This window comes from Drosophila kikkawai, chromosome 3L (genome assembly GCF_030179895.1).
Source record: "Drosophila kikkawai strain 14028-0561.14 chromosome 3L, DkikHiC1v2, whole genome shotgun sequence".
NCBI lineage: Eukaryota > Metazoa > Arthropoda > Insecta > Diptera > Drosophilidae > Drosophila > Drosophila kikkawai.
Genome location: NC_091730.1, coordinates 6,134,948 through 6,153,907, shown reverse-complemented (window position 1 = coordinate 6,153,907; position 18,960 = coordinate 6,134,948). Strand labels below are relative to the sequence as shown.

The 18,960-nt window shown below is 42.0% G+C and overlaps 3 protein-coding genes across 7 annotated transcripts in view; 2 read left to right on the top strand and 1 right to left on the bottom strand.

The window, feature by feature from the left end:
* The first annotated feature begins 609 nt into the window (after positions 1 to 609).
* On the top strand, positions 610 to 2,058 carry Rpt4R (Regulatory particle triple-A ATPase 4-related). Its single transcript, XM_017165584.3, has 2 exons — positions 610 to 1,341; positions 1,397 to 2,058. The coding sequence occupies exons 1-2, from the start codon at positions 721 to 723 to the stop codon at positions 1,973 to 1,975; spliced, it is 1,200 nt and encodes a 399-aa protein (XP_017021073.1). The 5' UTR covers positions 610 to 720; the 3' UTR covers positions 1,976 to 2,058.
* Positions 2,059 to 5,039: 2,981 nt separating this feature from the next.
* The window catches only part of LOC108073797 (uncharacterized), an 87,912-nt gene continuing 73,991 nt past the window's right edge, over positions 5,040 to 18,960 (top strand). Inside the window, exons 1-2 of the mRNA XM_017165568.3 lie at positions 5,040 to 5,195; positions 5,516 to 7,019. Coding sequence (XP_017021057.1) covers positions 5,628 to 7,019 — 1,392 coding nt within the window. The 5' untranslated portion in view covers positions 5,040 to 5,195; positions 5,516 to 5,627. The remainder of the gene's footprint in view (positions 5,196 to 5,515; positions 7,020 to 18,960) is intronic.
* byn (T-domain transcriptional activator brachyenteron) lies at positions 8,114 to 18,121 on the bottom strand. Of its 5 annotated transcripts, none has more exons than XM_070285903.1 (8): positions 17,758 to 18,120; positions 16,782 to 17,618; positions 11,724 to 12,087; positions 10,576 to 10,696; positions 10,280 to 10,423; positions 9,414 to 10,221; positions 8,655 to 9,039; positions 8,114 to 8,577 (listed from the first exon to the last, which is right to left on the bottom strand). In XM_070285903.1, the coding sequence occupies exons 3-8, from the start codon at positions 12,080 to 12,082 to the stop codon at positions 8,283 to 8,285; spliced, it is 2,112 nt and encodes a 703-aa protein (XP_070142004.1). In that variant the 5' UTR covers positions 12,083 to 12,087; positions 16,782 to 17,618; positions 17,758 to 18,120; the 3' UTR covers positions 8,114 to 8,282. The 5 variants fall into 5 exon arrangements, with proteins under 5 accessions (XP_070142004.1, XP_017021061.1, XP_070142005.1 ...); XM_017165573.3 differs by having other exon boundaries at positions 8,529 to 8,608; positions 17,758 to 18,121; XM_017165572.3 differs by having other exon boundaries at positions 16,782 to 18,120.

Sequence of the window (18,960 nt, the reverse complement as noted above, 5' to 3'; positions counted from 1 at the left end):
ATTTGCTTTTTTTTTTAGAGGTGGGACAACATCGATTCTTACGGCTTCGTTTGAGCTTCGATAACTTCTTTCAATACTACTACAAAAAAGCGGGGAAAATATTGAAACGTGTGAATAAGGCCCGAAAACAAAAGAGTTTTAAATGATTGATTTGTGTGTTCAATAATTAAATAATTTAAAATGAGCAGTAATTTTGTGTTTTTATATTGGTATTGATAGAAAATACAAATAATTAAAATTCAATTAATTTAAAATAATCTAAAAAATAAACAAAGTAAACATATTTTGAAATCACACAATATATTTATAAATTTTCTCACATAGGATTGTGACTGAAATTTAATTTCCCCACGTTTCGGTATGTTTCTCTTTCGCCCTCCAAATCTTTAATTCCGTAAAACTATTTAATTTTGTTATTTATTATTTTATATACATTTAAATGTTTTTGTTTATATTGAATATTTTAAGGGCCTATTTACACCAGGCTGCTTTATTGCGTTAATTTCGATTTCGATAGGTAACTCAGGTCGGTGTAAATATACAATTATAATCAGCTCCATTCAACATCGATATATCGATATTAGTACCGATTACAGGACATCAAGTCCTTCAAACTTGCCAAACGTCAAAATCGTAACAGTGAGTTTGCACAATTTCGAGCAAGTCGGAGTTGTCCCATTCGTTTCGAAAATTAAATACACATAAGAAAAGCCGATTGCAATGGCCGCCCAGGAACTGCCACGTCCCCCGCTGGACGACGAGCGCGTAAAGGCTTTAACCGCTTACCGCACCAAGCTCTTGGAGCACCGCGAGATCGAGGCCCGCTTGAAGGCGCTGCGCGACAAGTTCAAGGTCATCAATGCCCAGTTCGAGAAATCCGAGGAGGACCTGAAGGCCTTGCAGAGCGTGGGCCAGATGCTGGGGGAGATCCTCAAGCAGCTGACTCCGGATAACTTCATAGTGAAGGCCTCCAATGGGCCGCGCTACGTGGTCGGTTGTCGGCGGCAGATAAACAAGGACAAATTGAAGGCCGGCACGCGAGTTGCCCTCGATGTGACGACCCTGACCATTATGCGGTACTTGCCGCGTGAGGTGGATCCCCTGGTGTACAATATGACGCACGAGGATCCAGGAAACGTCAACTACTCGGAGATTGGAGGCCTGAGCGAGCAGATTCGTGAGCTGCGCGAGGTCATTGAGCTGCCGCTGCTCAATCCGGAGCTGTTCCTACGCGTGGGCATTAATCCGCCCAAGGGCTGCCTGCTCTACGGCCCACCTGGCACCGGTAAAACTCTCCTGGCCCGCGCCATCGCCTCACAGATGGATGCCAATTTCCTTAAGGTAAGCTTTTGGTGTGGGGATCAAGTAATGAATGACAGAAACACCGTTCTTCAAGGTGGTGTCCTCGGCCATTGTGGACAAGTATATTGGGGAGAGTGCGCGTCTGATTCGCGAGATGTTTGCCTACGCCCGTGACCATCAACCGTGCATCATATTCATGGATGAGATCGACGCCATTGGGGGCCGACGCTTCTCCGAGGGCACTTCTGCGGATCGCGAGATCCAGCGCACCCTGATGGAGCTGCTCAACCAGATGGACGGCTTTGATGCCCTTGGCCAGGTGAAGATGATCATGGCCACTAATCGGCCGGATACCCTAGATCCGGCCCTCCTTCGTCCTGGGCGACTGGATCGAAAGCTGGAGATACCGCTGCCCAATGAGATGTCGCGCATGGAGATCCTGAAGATACACGCAGAACCGCTGGCCAAGCACGGCGAAATTGACTACGAGGCGGTGGTCAAGTTGTCGGACCTATTTAACGGCGCCGATTTGCGGAACATCTGCACGGAGGCCGGGCTGTTTGCCCTGCGTTCGGATCGTGAGTATGTCATCCAGGAGGACTTTATGAAGGCGGTTCGCAAAATAGCCGACAACAAAAAGCTAGAATCGAAGCTGGACTACAAGCCGATTTAGGACCACCTATCTGAACTGATCTTTTCCAAAATAAACCCATTATGTTTTTATTAAACATTTAACATTAATTAACATTTAAAAAACCTATTTTCCTATTTAAAATATTTTCCTATTAGAATTGAACATCAACAAGAAATACCCTTGACTTTAAGTCCTCTGCTGGCAATCGAATAGCATTGAATGCATTGGAAAGGTGCTGGCTGCGAACCAAATGTCAGCATGGCATCGAGGCAATAAATCAGGGCATTTTGGGTGCACTCTGGGGAATGGGTGCAGCTGCTTCGACACATCCTGATGTCCACTGGGGGGCCCATCCGCGGGTCGCAATGCTCGCATTTGAGCCCACGACAAATATGCAGTTTGGAAATGTTTAATGAATTTTGTGTACCGCCACTCGATGGCTGCCAAGCATTTTCGGCTGTGACCGAAAGCCCCCAATATCCCACTTTCTCTGATTGTGTCCCATTCCTCTCTTTTTGGCCAATTGGTGGGGTTATCTCGGTTGTTACTATTGTTTTTACTTCAATTTTGACCTGAGCTATTGTATTCAATTTAAAGTTTTTATTGAATTAATTTACTATTCATAATTTTTCTTTATATTTAGTATTATTTATAAATATAATTTATATTATTTATAAATTTCTTAAAATTCTCTATTAAACTACAAGCTCAATACCTTATTTTATTTTGGAATTAAACAGGCTGCTTATTTTTTCCATTCGAATTCGTAAAGCTGTTAAAGTTTTTGGCAATTTCTTGGTAAAATTATAAAGAAATTGAACGGGGTAAAGTTGAGAGCCGGATACCAAACCCCATCTGGATTTCTTGAGTGGCGTCCTTCCTCGCCTCCTTCGCAGAGCACACAAAAAACAGAAATATGAAGTTTTCTGTAAGCGAAACTGAAATTCTATTCAATAAGTTTTTGGGCTCGATTTGTATTGCTTAAAACAACATGCCGAGCAGATATTCCAAAGTTCGCCAAGCTGCAGGAGTCTGTTTGATTTCAGTTCGCTTTTCCACAATGTCACTGAAAAAGAAATTAAACGCAGACTTGCTAAGGGCCGGCTGGCTATAACTCTTCATTGTTTTCGATCTTGACTTCTGACATCCTTTGGGGCAGGGAATGGGAATTACACACAAGGACATGGGCGTGGCTGTTGAGCATGTCCCTGATAAATTATGGCCTGACTTCTATGTGTGTACTTTAGGAGTAAGGTAACATTTTTTAATTGTTTGGAAAAACTTTTTTTTGTGGGTTTTCAGCGTGATTTAGTTATGTCATTTTTGAACATTATTTTTCCAACCAATTTTAAAAATATGGGAAAATATGCATTTTAAGGAATTCTAATATTTCCGGTCTTGAAGGGTATTATAATTTTATTTAGTAAATAATAAATAACACAACACCGCTTTTCGATTTAAAATTAATACATTTTTGGCTTAGTTATAATATATTTTAAATTCGACCCCTGATCCATATATGACCTGTAAAGATATACAAACTTTGGCTTCACTTTTACTAATCTCTGTAGTATTTTATACAATTTAAAATATTTAATTTCAGAGCTATTAGTAATTTATACATAAGGTTATGAATTGCGTTTGGTTATTATAAATACAAATATACAATAACTTTGTTTAATTACAAATGATAAACACTATAAAATTTGAATAATTTTATCATTAATGAATAATATCAAGGAAATTCAAATATTTTCCACGTATCTTATTAATAATGGAACCCTTATCCTCGTGTGCTGCATATGATTTGCGTATCATGTGGCAATGCAAATTTTGGAACCCAGCTTGAATTTCATTAACACCATTCGGGGAGTGCAACGGTGCAGGCGCCCCTCTTTCCATTTCCCTTCCCCGGCACTCATCCAGTCCGATGCTTGATGGCCATACATCAAGATGAAGGATGAGCACTCCACAGGATGTATGTGCCATGTGCAAGTGCTTACATATGTACGCAGGTGAAGGTGTGCAGAAATGTGGCCACGCGTTGTAACGTTAACTGGTGTCGCTGTCAGGTAGCAAGGAATGCAAACACTAGGAAAATACAATCCTATAGGTGGAAAGTCTTTAAATCTTAGATCTTTTAGGCTTTATAAGTTCTATAGATTTGTTTAAAGTTTATTTCTGTAACTGTAATTAATTTTGATGCTATATTTATTAAGTTATTTAGTCTAGATTTTTAAGTCCTACTTTTTCTTATAGTGTTGGCCTGAACAGCGCTGAGAGTTTAGAGTTGAGGTTAACAAAAATGGCAGCGCCTCGTCCTGCTGACTGCGAAATTGCCTTGGATGCCAAATGAATGCACCTGCATATTTCATTGCCGCCCTGTCACTTGCGGGCTCACCTGTGCGACCCACCTTTGGCTGAAGCTTAAGAAAACTCATTTTCGAATAGAGGTTGGTAGCCATCTTGTAATGTGCCCCCACATACAGGTAACCTTGATGGCCGATAATAATGATTAAAGCCCTATTGAAGATTAGTTTGTAATAATTAGAACTTAATCATAAACTATATATAACTTAATTTAACTCAATTAGACTGATAATTTCTAAATTAATATAAAAACTATCCTTAATTTGACAATATTGAAGAATATTGAATTTATCATCAGGCAAGTTAATCCATAATTTTATTTATACAAGCTTTATTGAGAGTTTTTTTTAGTAAAATGTTATTTAAATTGTAAATTGACAACAAAAAGGCTTTTGGAATTAGTAAACAATTTTGTTTTATTATTAAAAAAATAGACAAATATTTATTTAGTTAAACAATTAAATTTTTTATTCACGTATCAAATTATTTAGAGCTTAATTTGAAGTAGTAAAATGTACTTCTCTTGTACCTTACTTAACATGCCGTTAACATGGCGACCCACTGCCTTAGTTTTTTGTTGGGGCAGGTCACTTAGGATCCACAGCATCCACCACCCGCCATGTGTGGCACGCTTTGCGGAAACTGTTGCTGCAGCTGTTACCATAGCCGTTATAAAGTAACGGTACCGCATCCAGTCAGAGTCCAGTACGCTGGCAGCCTCGCGTGGCAACGGTATTCGAGTGACAACGTTATCTTTAGGATATAACAGAAAATGTGACGGGAACTTGGCGGGACTGTGCGTATTAGTTTATTGTTTATTTTTATTGAAATTAAAAAGTGGCCAACAAAATAAATGAGATTAGTTTTAAAACAGAAGCAGTGATGGGAGGTATATACCAAGGACATTTTAGTCATTAAAAAGGAATTTTTATTATTATTAATATATATATATATATATATATTATTATATTTAAGTTTGTGATTTAATTGTCTTAATCATAAAATCATTTAAAAACATTTTCAAAGCAATAGCTTAGAGTGTTTAAAATTTAAATTAATTAAAAGCCTGAATTTAAGCAGGTATCTTAAATATTTAATTATTTGTAGAAGCTTTCAAATTGAATTCACTTCTTCTTGTTTATAATAAATCTATAATAATATTAATTTATTAAATTGTTCCTTTTTCTCACTTCTTTTATATTCTCAAAGCAAAAACGTGTCCTTCCCATCACTAGTGCTATAAGTGTCCTGAAATCAAGTAGACTCAATCATTAATAATCAGTAAGCAGCTATGACCAGTGGCTGAGTGCATCACGTAAAAATGTCTTCCGGGGAGTGGGACCTGCGTGCGCTGAAGGCGCTCGAGGAAGAGGAGCAGCGCGAGTTCCTGGCTCTCAGCCAGAAGAATCTCTTCGACCCGCTGCCCAATCCCACCTCCGAGACGGCCCCCACTGGGAAGCCCACGCTCACCTACGCCCAGCTACATCCGCATCTGCTGAAGCTCCCGACGATCGACGAATGCCAGCTGATGGCCGTCAAGCAGCAGAGGTCAGCCGGCTTGCGGTTCAGTCGCGCCCTGTCCCTCTCCGCCCATTCGCTTTCCTCGCGAACGGGAAGCGCCATTGCTGGCGGAAGTAGTAGCGGACTTGGCTTTGGGCGGAAGCTCAAGGCCCGCTTGGTAGGGGCCAAGTCCAGTGGTTCCCTGTCGCCTGGACGCCACTCGCACAGCTACAGTGTGTCCCCGGTGTATACGCCGCCGCCCATGAGACGATGTGCCACACTGCATCATACACAGCCAGTGCGCAAGGCCTTCAAGAACCTCCAGCAGCTGCAGGAGCGGAAGCGGCAGGCGGCGGGCAGTCACCTTCAGCGGATCGCTGGCACAGGAAAGACCTACTGGAAGTATGGAGCAAACTCCACTGCGGCCTCGATAGTGGGACAACGTGCCCGTCAGAAGCAACAGCTCGAACTGGAGTCCAATGGTTCCGATGAGGTCAACTCAGAGCCTCAAGAAGTCTCGGAGGCTGAGACCGGTTCCTGCAGTGTGCCGCTGCCCTCAAAGGACACCAATGAAATCCTTCGCCTGATGCTCAGTGCGGCCAGCTCGGCAGTCACTGTGACGCCCACGGCAGCGGCAGTTGGCAACGGAGCAACTGGTGGCGCTCTCCCAATGCGGCGCTACCAGAATGTCAGCGATGTCGAGGAGGACGAAACTGTTGCGTACGAAGCTTTCCACCAGCAGCAACAGCAGCTGGCCTCTAAAAGCTTTGAGCGGAGTGCTGCTCTCTTGCGAGTGGGCAGCTTAACAGCGCAAGAGAGCGATAACAGTCCCCAAAACAGTCCCGGTCGCGACATGCAATCCACAACGACGGGGGGCCGGCGGATGTTCAAATCCTCCTCCTTGGATTGGCCCGGGGAAGCACACCAGCAGCAGCAGCAGCATCCGCAGCAATCCCAGCAGCAGCAGCAGCAACATCAGAGCCTCCAGCTTCAACAGACCGCAAATCAGCTCGAGTTGGTCGAACAGCAGACAAAGGAGGCTCGTTACCGGCAGCGAGAACACTGGGACCTGGAGCACGTCCATTTCCACCAGGACGGACTCGGACACCTGCCCACCGGCGCTACGGTTATAGACGACGAACTGGAGCAGCATATCAAGCACTGTTCGTGCTCCTGCAATCACATGGGCTATGGCAACTCAATGGATTATCAGGTGGGTGGAGGAGGAAATTTAAATATATATTAAAAATACATTAGGCTTCCAGGAGTTTTTCGGAACTTTCAGGTATATTTTCTTGCTTTTGTATCAAATATTTCGCTCTGTGTGCCTGCTAAAAGCCAAAAGCTCCTTCAACAAAGTTCGCATTCTTTCACAAATGATTCTACCGTGTAATTTTAATTGCTTCAACTATTTCTGCACTGCGGGTGTCCGGCTGTTTCCGCCCTGAGCCCTCTCACCGGCCATTACTTTCCACCTTCTAATGCACTGAACCAGGCCAACACACGCGTTTTACCCAAACTCATTATCAGCAAGGCTTTTTCCGGACTCACGGCTAGATTGGCCCTGGCAGATTGCCGCCTGGAGATCGCCTAGAGCACTGGCTTGGCTCTCCCTCTGCCTAGTGCTCTCCATTGTCTGACGAGTGGCCCGCAGGATGGGGCAAACTTTTAAACTAAATTGAATACTCCTTTGGATCCAACAATGAGGCCGTCCAGCTCAAGCACTGTCCCGGGTCTCTCTCCAGCCCCCTCACATCGTTATTGTCTGTAATTGTTAAGGCGATTTCAAGTTTAATAGGTGCCATTTCAAGTACAGCTAGAGAGTCACTCCTCTGACCCCAGATAAAGTCTTTTGTTTTACTGTGGCGTTGCACATAGCTGCACTCTGTGCAAGGGCCCCAGGGTCCTGCGTGCAACACGCAGAAATAAACTGGCACGAGCAAATATTTTCCCCAGTAAATATTCAGTCAGTTGTCCCAAGAGAGCAACATTCTATACCAAAGGATACTTTTGAAATGCTTTCGGGTATTAAAATGGTGGTGTCTTTGCCAGCAAACCAAAAATATCTAGCATTTGTGTGTGCTTTCTAAAAATGGTGACTAGGAATTTAAGGCAACAAAGTGTTCCTGTTTGATTTAACAAATGAAAGAAATAAATAGGAAACTTCATTAGGAAATGGAAATGTTATCTTTTAAATGTAAATCCCACCTGATTATTCTTCTATAAAAATAATGAAAGACTCATCTTTATGACAATATTTCTAATTAATAAGGATATTTAACTTCCATTTAATTACAACTTTATAGGAGATTGTTGTACAGCATATAGATAATTCTACGACAAGTGCGATATTGCGTTTGGGAGTGCATTACTAATAGCGTTACTAACATACAGGGTTTAAGTCTAAAACGATCGAACATCCATGGGGGTCATGCGTCTAAGGGCTGGGGAAGAAGGCCTGATCCTTCCCATCCAATCACTGCAGCGTGCTCTGGGGCGGTGTGAGGGGCGTCCAGGTGTCGGCACTTACGGTGGCTGCTCCGGTTACCACAGCGGTGGGCAGTACAGCTCCAGACACAGCTCCCCGCTCCACCGAGTGGTCCAGCGTTGGTGTCTCGATCTTGATGTCATTATGGGCTATCTTCAGGCCGGAACTGGCACACTCCAAAGTGACAATCGAGCTCTGTTCATCGCTCGGCTTGTACATGGCGGCCTGCGGATCGTCCAGTGTCTTCGAAACGTCTACAGGCTCCAGGGGGTGGGCGGCGTAACTGTAAGGCGGGTGGCGGGATTCATTGATAGCTACGTTAGCGGTAAGAGCGCACAGTTCCCCACCAAAGTAACCTACCCGATCTCCAGGGGAATGTACTCCGGCTGGTAGTAAGCGGCCGCTGCATTCTGGTACAGACCGTACTCTGCCCCAGAACCGTTGTGCCATCCACTGGCGGGATAACTCAAGGCCGAGGGAGCATTAAGCACAGCATTCGTGTACAGCTGATGGGTGGGTGAGGTTGGCGTGGGATGATACACCTGGTGCGCTGCAGCTCCATACGCAGCCTGAGGAGATCCCGACGCTCCTACACCGGCTCCAACACCCACTCCTGTGCCATAGATGTCCGTCTGGGCCATGTTGTACTGGTGACTGTGCGGCGTCAGGTGGTGGATGGTATAGCTGGGCGAGGAGGTTGTATAGCTGGGTGAACCATTCGTGGGAGACGGAGAGTTGTGGGAGGCTGATGAAAGGGAAGAGAAGGAGTTAATAAGTGCTATTTTTTTAGCGGTTTAAACCACTTGACGTTGTCATTAATTAATCAATTAAATTATGTTCATATTTCAGTTGATAATTTACCAATTAAAACTATATATCACTACCGACTATATAGCCACGAGTTGTCGGAGCTATAGCAAAGCTTTCACCAGTTAATGGATAATAAATAAACTTATATAGAGCTTTAATGAGTTGTGGAAAGTTGAGAGGGGTTAATATGTGGGGTTTTTTATGTGGCCTTACTCCTCTTGGGGGTTGTCATTAATGAAACAATAAAATTTCATGAATTTATCAGTACGTATTAATAACTAATATAGGGTTTAAGTTAACACCACTCACAGATATTGCGGCCACTGCACACATTCATGGGCATTGGTCCTGGCACACTGGTGGCATTCCAGTAGTTTCCATTGCTCTGCCAGCTGCTGGGATACGAGAACACCGAGGCCGTAGGACTGGCCTCCACCGGCATAAAGCCGGACTGCGAGTAGGAACTGCTGAAGCAGCCGGCGCTGGCTGTGGATCCAATGCCGCCCGTGCTGCCGCTGCTGCTGCTCACACTGGTGCTCACCGAACCCGTCGACGAGGAGTGCAGGCTGGTCGGTGTCTGCGGTGCCGAAGGCGGTTGCGGTGATGTGGAGGAGGCATTGCCCACACTTCCATTGGAACCCGACCCGGAGACCACTCTTGGCCGGCTGTAAGGAGTGCTGCGTGTAGGAGCCGCACTACGTCCAGAAAGCGAACGTCCATAACGATCACAAGTGGCACTCGAAGATGAACCCACTGACGCGGCGGAGGATACGCTGGGACAGGAACCCACCAGGCCATGACTCTGCGCAATGGGTAGCGGTGGAGGAGCGGCCACTGCAGCAGCAGCAGCGGTGGTGTAGTGCGTGGGCGGAGGTATAAGCCAGCCATAGTGGGTGTCATGTGGATAAAGCGTGTCCGGTCGCTCCTTGGCATCGAGGAAGGCCTTTGCAAAAGGATTGTATTTGATCTTGAGCGAGGTGACCTCCTCGTTTTGGTAGGCTGTCACCGCAATGAACTGTGTTTCTGGAAAGGGATAGGTCACCACATGCCGCTGCTCGGAACCCACGCGCACCAGATGCACCCTCGGTTCATATTTGTGCAGAGAGTTGAGCATTATCTGCAAGGGAATTGGTTGGGGTTATAAGAGGTTTCTTGGGTTGGGGGACGAGTCTCACCTGTCCATTGCCATTGGTCTTGTTGGTGAGCTTAACTTTGGCAAAGGAAATGGGTTCCTTCATCCAATGGGCTCCGAAATTTGGAGATTCGGGATGTACATAGATGGGATTTGAGGGAGGAACCTCAGCTTTGCCACCAGGGACCTGGAAGGATAATGAAACAAGAATTATAAAGGGAACTCTGAAGAGGAAAATCTATATATTCATTGTTATATTTTATTTAATAGAATTTATAGAATTTATTCTTGCATCTTATTCGTATAAATCCTAGTTGTCTCCTTAGTTATTAGACTTACCCACTCCCCGTTGACGTACTTCCATCGGTGTGTGTCCACCTGGACAAACTCCAGCAGCACCGTATACATGGCAGCGGGATCCAGACCTGAGGCACTGATCTTCACCACGGGAAACATGCGCCTGAAAGGTAATGACAAAAAGAGAACGGGGATCGCAATTAGCAATTGTAACTGTTATATAACAGTCGCCTTGCATCCGTAATAGTGGACAAACAACAGACCCAAGAGCCATGGCTTGTTTGCCTTTGCCTTTGGCCCAGACCTAAGCCCCCCAAAACGCCGGAGTTCGGCTTGAAATGAAATCTGAATATGAAAAGAGCTCTTGGGGGCAAGGAGAAGGGTTGGAGGGTCTTGGGATTGCGTTGCGGGCAAATATTGGAACGCTCATGCGGGCTCTGTTCCACAACAATTAGTACAAGATGGCGGCTGTTGCCGGGCCACGCTAATTAGCACCTGACCAGGCCAGCAGACCCGACTCTCGGCCCGGTTCCAAGTTCTAAACGCGCGTTTCGCGCACACACACACACACATACACTCCATACATATGCCCGTAAATTGGTAAATATTTTTAGTTATTTCAACAAATGCTCGCATGTAAATAAATACACGTACAAACGTAGATGTGCACTCAAAGAAAAATATAGAAAATTCGATCAATTTTGGGCTTGGTTCGTGGAGGAAAAATATTTTTAAAATTTTAGATATACTACAGTTTCTAAAATAAAAATATTTTTAGTGATCTATAAATTATTGTCGTTTATATTTTATATTAAAACTTGAAATTCAACTTTTTTTCTCAATAAATAAGACTTGAAATAGTTTTTAATTAGCTTTAATTACAATATTTACACAAGTTTTCGTTCTAATCGCATTTAAATATTTACCCGAGTTATATATTATTTTGCCCGAGTGTATTTATCTTTTGGCTGAACTGGAGAAACGTTAACGCTTCATTATGACCTGCCAACGATGAGCAGCGAGATGAAAAACATGGAAAAGCAATGCAGCAAAAAAAACAAAAGCGCAAAACCTCATTGCCAATTTGCATAGGAAAACAAAATGCGCCGCCATCGCCATTTAACACATTCGAATTTCAAAGTGAAACCACCCCTCCTTCCCTCCGCCAGAAAATCCGTCGACTCACTTACCTGCCATTCTTGGTGACGATCATCTCATTGGTGAGATTCTGGAAGCGCAGCCACAGCTCCCGGTCGTCTAGGGAGACGCGCAGGTTACGATCCAGTTCGCTGGGGCTGCTGGCACCACCCACAACCCGATGGCCGCCATTGCCGGAGGCGCTGACACTGCCGCCCGCAGCCACCGCCACCACGCCACCCAATCCGTGGCCATGTCCGTGTCCGTGTCCATTGTGGGTCACATGCTGCGGCGAGCCACTGCCTCCGTTGGCAGCGCCAGCTCCAGCTCCACCTCCTCCTCCGCCGCCCGACACATTGCCACTGAGTCCGGTTGTTGGATCCACGGCGGACAAGATGTGCGATGTGGTCATGTCAGCTGCAATGCGCAGAAAGGAATGAAATTGAAATTATTTATTAACGAATTTTAATTTATTAATGAAATAAAAGTTTTCATTTTCGAAGATTTTTTAAATATTTTCAAGGGGATATATAGTTTTTATCAAATAAAATAAATTGAAAGAATCATTTTAAATAAGTTAAATATAATTTTATCTCTGTTAATGATTATTGACAGGAATGGTATAGCTTTTTTGTTAACTAAACAAGTTTTTTATGATGGTCTTAGCACCCATTTTGTTGGCACAGTGTTCTAAGAATCTGAAGGAATTTTTGAACAGCATTTATTGACTTTTAATAATTATTAAAAACTATTTAGCAATAAGTACCCATAGCTTAGATTTCTGTATTTTTTATCCTCAAAATATTACCTATAAAAACTATCTACTAATAAATACCCTTAGCTTAGATTTCTATATTTTTTAAGCTGAGAATATTAGAAGGGATATTTACCTAAAAATAACTATCTTCTAAATAATACTTTGATTAAGTTTCTGATTGTTTTCTGGACAAAAAGTAAACACTTCCTTTATCCTGCTCATCTTTAGTTTACTTAAATATAATTTCCTTGCCGCTTAAATTTTTTAAAAAACTTATTTTTTGGGGTAATCACGGCCGTGACCAGTGTGCCTTGGCATTACATCAAAGCAATTTCATCCGACTGGTCAAAGAAGTGTCGGCTTTATGCATTTACAACACTGTCCCAGGAGCATTAGAAGAATGCTCGTCCAGCACTCTTGTCGGCTTTTAATTATATTGCACACTTTAGCCATGCCTGGGATCTTGTCTGCGATTGGGATTGGTATTGGGATTGAGGCAGAGACCGAAGCTGAGGCTGAGAGTCTGGCTCTGCGTCTGAGTCGGCTGAGATGCTGGCTGGCCATAAACAACGGGCACCCTTTTTATTTATGGCCCCGGCAACAAACACCTCTGTTTTCTCTGGGTTTTGCGTCGGGGTCGGGCCAGGGTCACATGGATGCCGTTGCGATGCCGAAACCCCTTTAGATGTGCCGGTTATGGATGATGTCTAAATTCTGGAGCCCCTGCCGCCATCACGTTGAAAGTGTTTCTCGCAATGTTTTGTAATCATAAATTAACAAAATGTATTAATTGTTTTGTTTGTTTTTATTGGGCCACGAATTGGAGGCCAAGTGCCGCCGTCTCTAGGATTTCCTTCTCTCTTTTTGTTTTTTATGGTTACCCCAACATACCTTCAGCTGATTGTTCTTGCTTCTTGGATCCAATTTTGATTTATGGGAAATCTCGGTGCCCATCTTCCATCATAAAAGATGGCCATAACCGAATGTGGTTCGGTGTCCTTCTTATTTGTCAACCATTTAATTTGATGGTGTCAAGCGAACAGGTTTCTATGGGGTTCTAGGTGAGACTGTAACCATATAAAATTGCTACAACAATCAATCAGCAAAAGTGTGTTCTCTAGGGAGGAATCCAGTTGAAAGAGCAAATCAATCAAGTCTAGAGAGGTATTAAAACATTAGAAATTTCATTTAGAAATTATTTAAAACAGCCTTAATGGTACTCCTATTTACTTTGCATAAATTACATCAAATAATAAAACTTCTTGGTTTAATATTTGTTTCTTCAAAATATTATTTGTCTAATATACTGAGACATTAGCTTACACATTTATCCTTTAATCTTTTCCGTTTTCTTAGCAGCCAATTAAAAGTTTCCCACATCATATTTATTTCAATCAGTTGACTTTCAAAGTTTAACCATGCTAACCCTTTCAAGATCCAAGTCGAAGGCAGTTTATGTATGTTCAAAGGTTTCCGTTTTCCCGTTTTCCCAGCTTCCCGCCGCATTATCCTAATTTTCACGCAATTCTTGGCGGGGTTTTTCTCATGTCCCCAATAGACGACACCATAAAAATTCACTCTTCATGACAGTGCCGCTCATGGGCACAGCTCGGCACGGCGTGTTTGTGTTCCACATCGATCCGCTCCACCACCACTCCCGGCAGCTCAGTGTCCCAGCTTCGGCTCCATCACTAAGCTTAATGAAAAGCTGTTTTTGTATGTTGTCTCCTCAGCCGAGGGCGCGTGTGTGTGCCCGCTTCTACGGGTATATACATATAGTATAGTATACTTTGACTTTTGATGGCAGCCATGACGGGTTTGGGGTTTGCATTGGACTCTTTCCCCATCCGCCTCGTTGTTGTCTTTGTTGATTTTTGAATCATTTCGTGACTTTGATATTTACCCAGACGCTTTGAGAGGGATTTTTTTTCTTCTTCTTATTTTTATTTTTTTTTTCGTATGAAAAATGCGCGCTATTCGAAATCGAACCGAACCTTTTGTAATATGGCGCTTATGAACTCAAATAGAAGTACACAAAGTACATGCGAACACGTACTAATGGTTGCGAATGGAAAAATATTGAGGGATTTAGAGATACTATATATTTAGATTTTTTTTTTACGTAGAAGGTAGAGGAGATGTTGCTTTAATTTATTTTTAAAGTAGCTTGATGGCATTTCATTAGGCTTAAATATGCTTTAATTGGATGCACACTAAATAGACTTTCATCTCTTTTATTTGCGGCATTTTAAACTGTTATTTAAATAACTATACTTTGTGTTAAATGAGTGAACTCAAATGTGCAATTTACCAGAATAAATGGAGCACTTGCTATTCTTTTTTACTCTTTAACCCCTTTTTATATTACGAAATTAAATTAATATAGACAAATAATCAAATATATGTGGCATACTTAGTTTCCTTTTTAAATTAATACTTATTATCTGTTTTTAAAAACCGAAACAAACAAAAAACAATATATATATGGCACATTTAATTTGCTGTTTATATTAACACTTGTAGCCTCTTTTTTAAATACCGAAAATAAATTAATAGATTTAAATAATCAAATATATTTAAGTTGTATATTTTTTTTAATTCCCTACTTTATTTATTCCCTTGTTAAATTGGATGTGATAAAGCAACGACCGCAAATTCCAGGCTTGGCACGTGTATTATTATTATTATTGATTCGTAAAGTATATCGATTTCTGGGCCATACTTCGCACTTTGCTCAAAAGGATTATATTTCGCACCTGCTCAGGATGCTAGCGGGTGGTGGCTTCGATGACAACTCGTGGTGGTAGCCCCTCGGAGGCGATTAAAATGAATTTGCTAAATTTCACACACCACTTCGCATGAAAATAAACCAAATTTAGATTTTCTGGCACTGCAGAGGCGTAAGCAGTTTCTGAGGCATACAAAATTAAGGCAGGGATTCACAGTTATTTCTCCACCTCCTCCGTGACCTTTGTCACCTTAAAATTTAGCTCCTTGATAATATAGTTAAGGGACTACTGCTACTCCCAGGGGGGTGGGTGAGCCTGATTGTCACACTTTTGTTTTCTGCACTGCACGGCACAGTGATAGGCGCACTTTATGAGGGGCATACTAAAATTTTGTACAAACTGTAATTAATTAGTAAGCATTTGTCAAGTACTAAACGATATATGCGGGGGCGGTGGCGGGGACGGGGTGCCTTCGGTTCGTTTATGGGAATCTTTGATTTGCATTTAATAGGATAATTTTCACATGCGTCGTAATTGGCCGATCTAAGTCGCTTGCTGTTTTTTGGCAATCCATGTCTACGTTGAAATTCTTATGTCCCCACTAATTTGCGTGTGAACGTGTGCCACGCCCACGGCCGCCAGAGATATAGCTCCTCCCGCCTCCTCCCCTTACCAGCTGCTGCTGGTGCTGCTGCTGTTTTATGTCATTAGAGGTATTATTAGGATCGTTAATGGGGGCTTTTGTCACTTGCCCGTTGGATTTCGGGCCGCCCGTCAACACTTCTTTCATTTTTTTTTGGAAGAGTGTCAAAAAGTGTCTGTTTGGTGGTTGTGTTTGGATTCGGCATTTGATTTTCACACGTTCGTTTAAATAGGTTTGCCAATTTGCTATTTGATTACGTTTATGGTCATATGTCACACGGGAATATAAACACTGACATTTTATGGGGCTCTTGATTCGGAGAATCGAATATAAGGTAATATGCCGGGCACTTTGAGAGCCATCTGTTTGGGGGTCAAGTTTGGGATTTCATCAGTATTCAGAGTCCTGATTTGGAATTGGGGATAAGGGGTTAAGGTTGAAAGATATGAGAATGTTGTAGAACATTTTAGGTTTTAATTGTTTTAACTATATTTTGTGTCTTATTTTAGATCTATTTTCCAAAGCCGTTTCCTGTTATGGAGTTCCTTAAGTTCAGTAAATATGTAAAAGTCATATTCTTTTACAAAACGAATTAAAAATTATAAATCAAGATATTTTAAAGTTTTATTTCTGATTCAGTGCCCCTGTTTTGGAAGACTCCACTAATAGATATGACTAGATCAGAGAGAAATACACTTTATAGGGTTAAAAATCTTAAAAATATATATCATTTTAAGTCAAAATTTTACAAGAAAACATTATTCAAATTTAATTTTGTATTAGAATAACAAGGTTTATTTTGTGGTTAGTAGTTTATAGATTACAACTTTCTCATATACACTTTTTTAAATATATTTAAAGTATTCTAAGTAGCCCCTATCTTTTATTTTATTTTATAAAATAATTTAGTTTTCAGAATAACTCTTACAGAAAACAAACTCAAATACCCTAAGAGCTTAGACTCTCACCACTTTAAACTTACATATTTGGAAACCTTTTCCCCGCCGCAATTCGGCGTTCTCGATATAATCCAGTGGAAGAGCTCCTCGTGGTCTCAGCTTCAATTAGTTTTCAGATTTCAGTTAAGCTTAAAACACTCCCAAAGCCCGCACTTTTACGTTCACAACTGTCTCAAAGGATCACTTTAATTGGTCGCGGATCTGAGAACAATTCCACTCTCGAATGGATGAGATTTTCAAGGTGCGAAGAGGAAGCGCGTGAGTTTATCCCTTGTGTCTCGTTTCGCTTTTTGAGTTTTTCGATTCGATTCGAGTTTTCCGTCGAGTTGTGCGCTGCCGCCGATCGTGTGTTTGCGTTGCCACCGTTCCCGAGCTAATGATCGACGATCGGTGCTAATTTCTTCAACCATCACAAGCCGCGCTTTCGGTGCCTCTATTCCTCGTCTTTGGTCAGTTGTTGTTGTCCCTGATGGCCGGCTAGAGTAACTGGTTTCCGCTCCTATGGCCGTCTCGCTCTGGCCCGCCCGGTGATCGGTCAGGCCAGGTGAGGCCACGCCCTCTAACAGGTAAGAGCGGCGTCAAGGCATCTCTCTCCCTCTCGTGAGGTCCCTATGCAACGCGGCCATTGCGCCAAGCAACAGCACCGGCGGCCACAGGTAAGAAGCCTTGGACGGGGGCTTTTCAGGTGGGTTGGATAGCTCAGGGCGAGCACACCTAGCGGGATTGGAAACTGGAGTCCTGTGGCTGTGGTCACCCTTTTAGTCCCCGTGGATAATCGTTCAAACTTTGCATGCGCCAAAAATTAAGTGAAACGTGTTTCCGCTGAGCACAAACAATGCACGGAGAAAAAGTATCGTTTACTAAATGGTGAAAATATTGAAAAAAGAAAGGAAAAGCGTTTTATAATTTAAAAATTAATGATGCATTACTGATTATAAAAGAGAGGTTGCTGAAAAATAATTAAAAGAGTTGAAATATTATGCAAATTATTCTTAAAACCTCAAACAATATAGAAAATCTTCCTAAGCCATCATGACAAAGCATTCCATTTGATCCCATTTTGACTTGTGAATATAGTATTTAAATGATTTTCTCTCCGTGTGGCTAAAGTCTGGAGTCACTGTCCATCGCAGAATGGCTTTGATTTGTTTAGACGCTCGTTTCGTGATTTGTGTGCGCAACCAATTAAAACTTTGTATTTTTTTCCACGGGGTCTCTGTTTGTAGTTCAAACGGGTTTGCCGTTCCAACACTCTTTCCTTTTTTTACATTTTTTTTTCTGGTTAAATTTTCAGCTGAATTTCGAGTTGTAAACATTTGACGACTGCGTACGTCAATTTGTGTATGTGGCCAAAATATGAGTTGGCTCGGGGCGGAGTTGCTGGGCTTTTTTTTTTTGGGGCGGTGCGTGACAGGTTTCGGTCAGACGAGATTCGCCATCAAAATTAGAACGATGAATGGCTGAAAGTCTCGTTTATATAGTATAGTTAAGTCATAGAAGACTGTACTTTGAATGAAATCATGAAATAATACAAGAAATCTGAAATTTAAATGCATTTTTGGGGGTCGAATATTATTTATTGATTTAAAATATAACTTAGCTACAGAATATGGATTTAGTTTATAGATTTTTATACAAAATATAACAAAGAAATATAGAAATATAGTAAAGCCCAGAATACAGTTCTTAATATAACAGGAATTGTTTCTGTTTAAATAATAATAATACTGTTGTATTCCAGACTTAACTATATTTCAATATTTTAATAAATATTTTTGTTATTTTATTTTCCTTCACCTCTATTTAAGATAACTCTAATTAGAATAGTTTATAGACCCTTAAATAAACTAAAAACGAACATCTAAAAATATATTTATTATTTGTTTCGTTATTGCCTCAATTTGGGTGCTAATTTCAGAGGATATTATATAAAGCAAATAGCTGTGGCTTAGCCTAAAATATATATCATAAGTTGCTTTGAAAGTTTACTGGGGGATATTTAAAACATATTTATGAGCCTGAATGCGGCAACTATTTATAGCTTTTTCATGATTTTTGAGATCACGCGCATCTTGCAGCGACTTCTCTTTTTATTTTGATTTTTTAAAGTCTGCTTCTTCGTCAATGGATCGACTTTATCGGGAGGGGGAGCTGGGAACACGCTCGATGGAGTTGGGCTATTCTATGGCGCTGAAAGACAAA

Bases quoted from the DNA above. Each gene is read 5' to 3' on its own strand.
- Rpt4R (XM_017165584.3), top strand. From the start codon at position 721: ATGGCCGCCCAGGAACTGCCACGTCCCCCGCTGGACGACGAGCGCGTA. The intron at 1,342-1,396 runs GTAAGCTTTTGG...CCGTTCTTCAAG, and splicing joins TGGATGCCAATTTCCTTAAG to GTGGTGTCCTCGGCCATTGT.
- byn (XM_017165572.3), bottom strand. From the start codon at position 12,082: ATGACCACATCGCACATCTTGTCCGCCGTGGATCCAACAACCGGACTC. The intron at 10,697-11,723 runs GTAAGTGAGTCG...ATTACCTTTCAG, and splicing joins ATCGTCACCAAGAATGGCAG to GCGCATGTTTCCCGTGGTGA. The intron at 8,578-8,654 runs GTAGGTTACTTT...CCCGCCTTACAG, and splicing joins TACATTCCCCTGGAGATCGG to TTACGCCGCCCACCCCCTGG.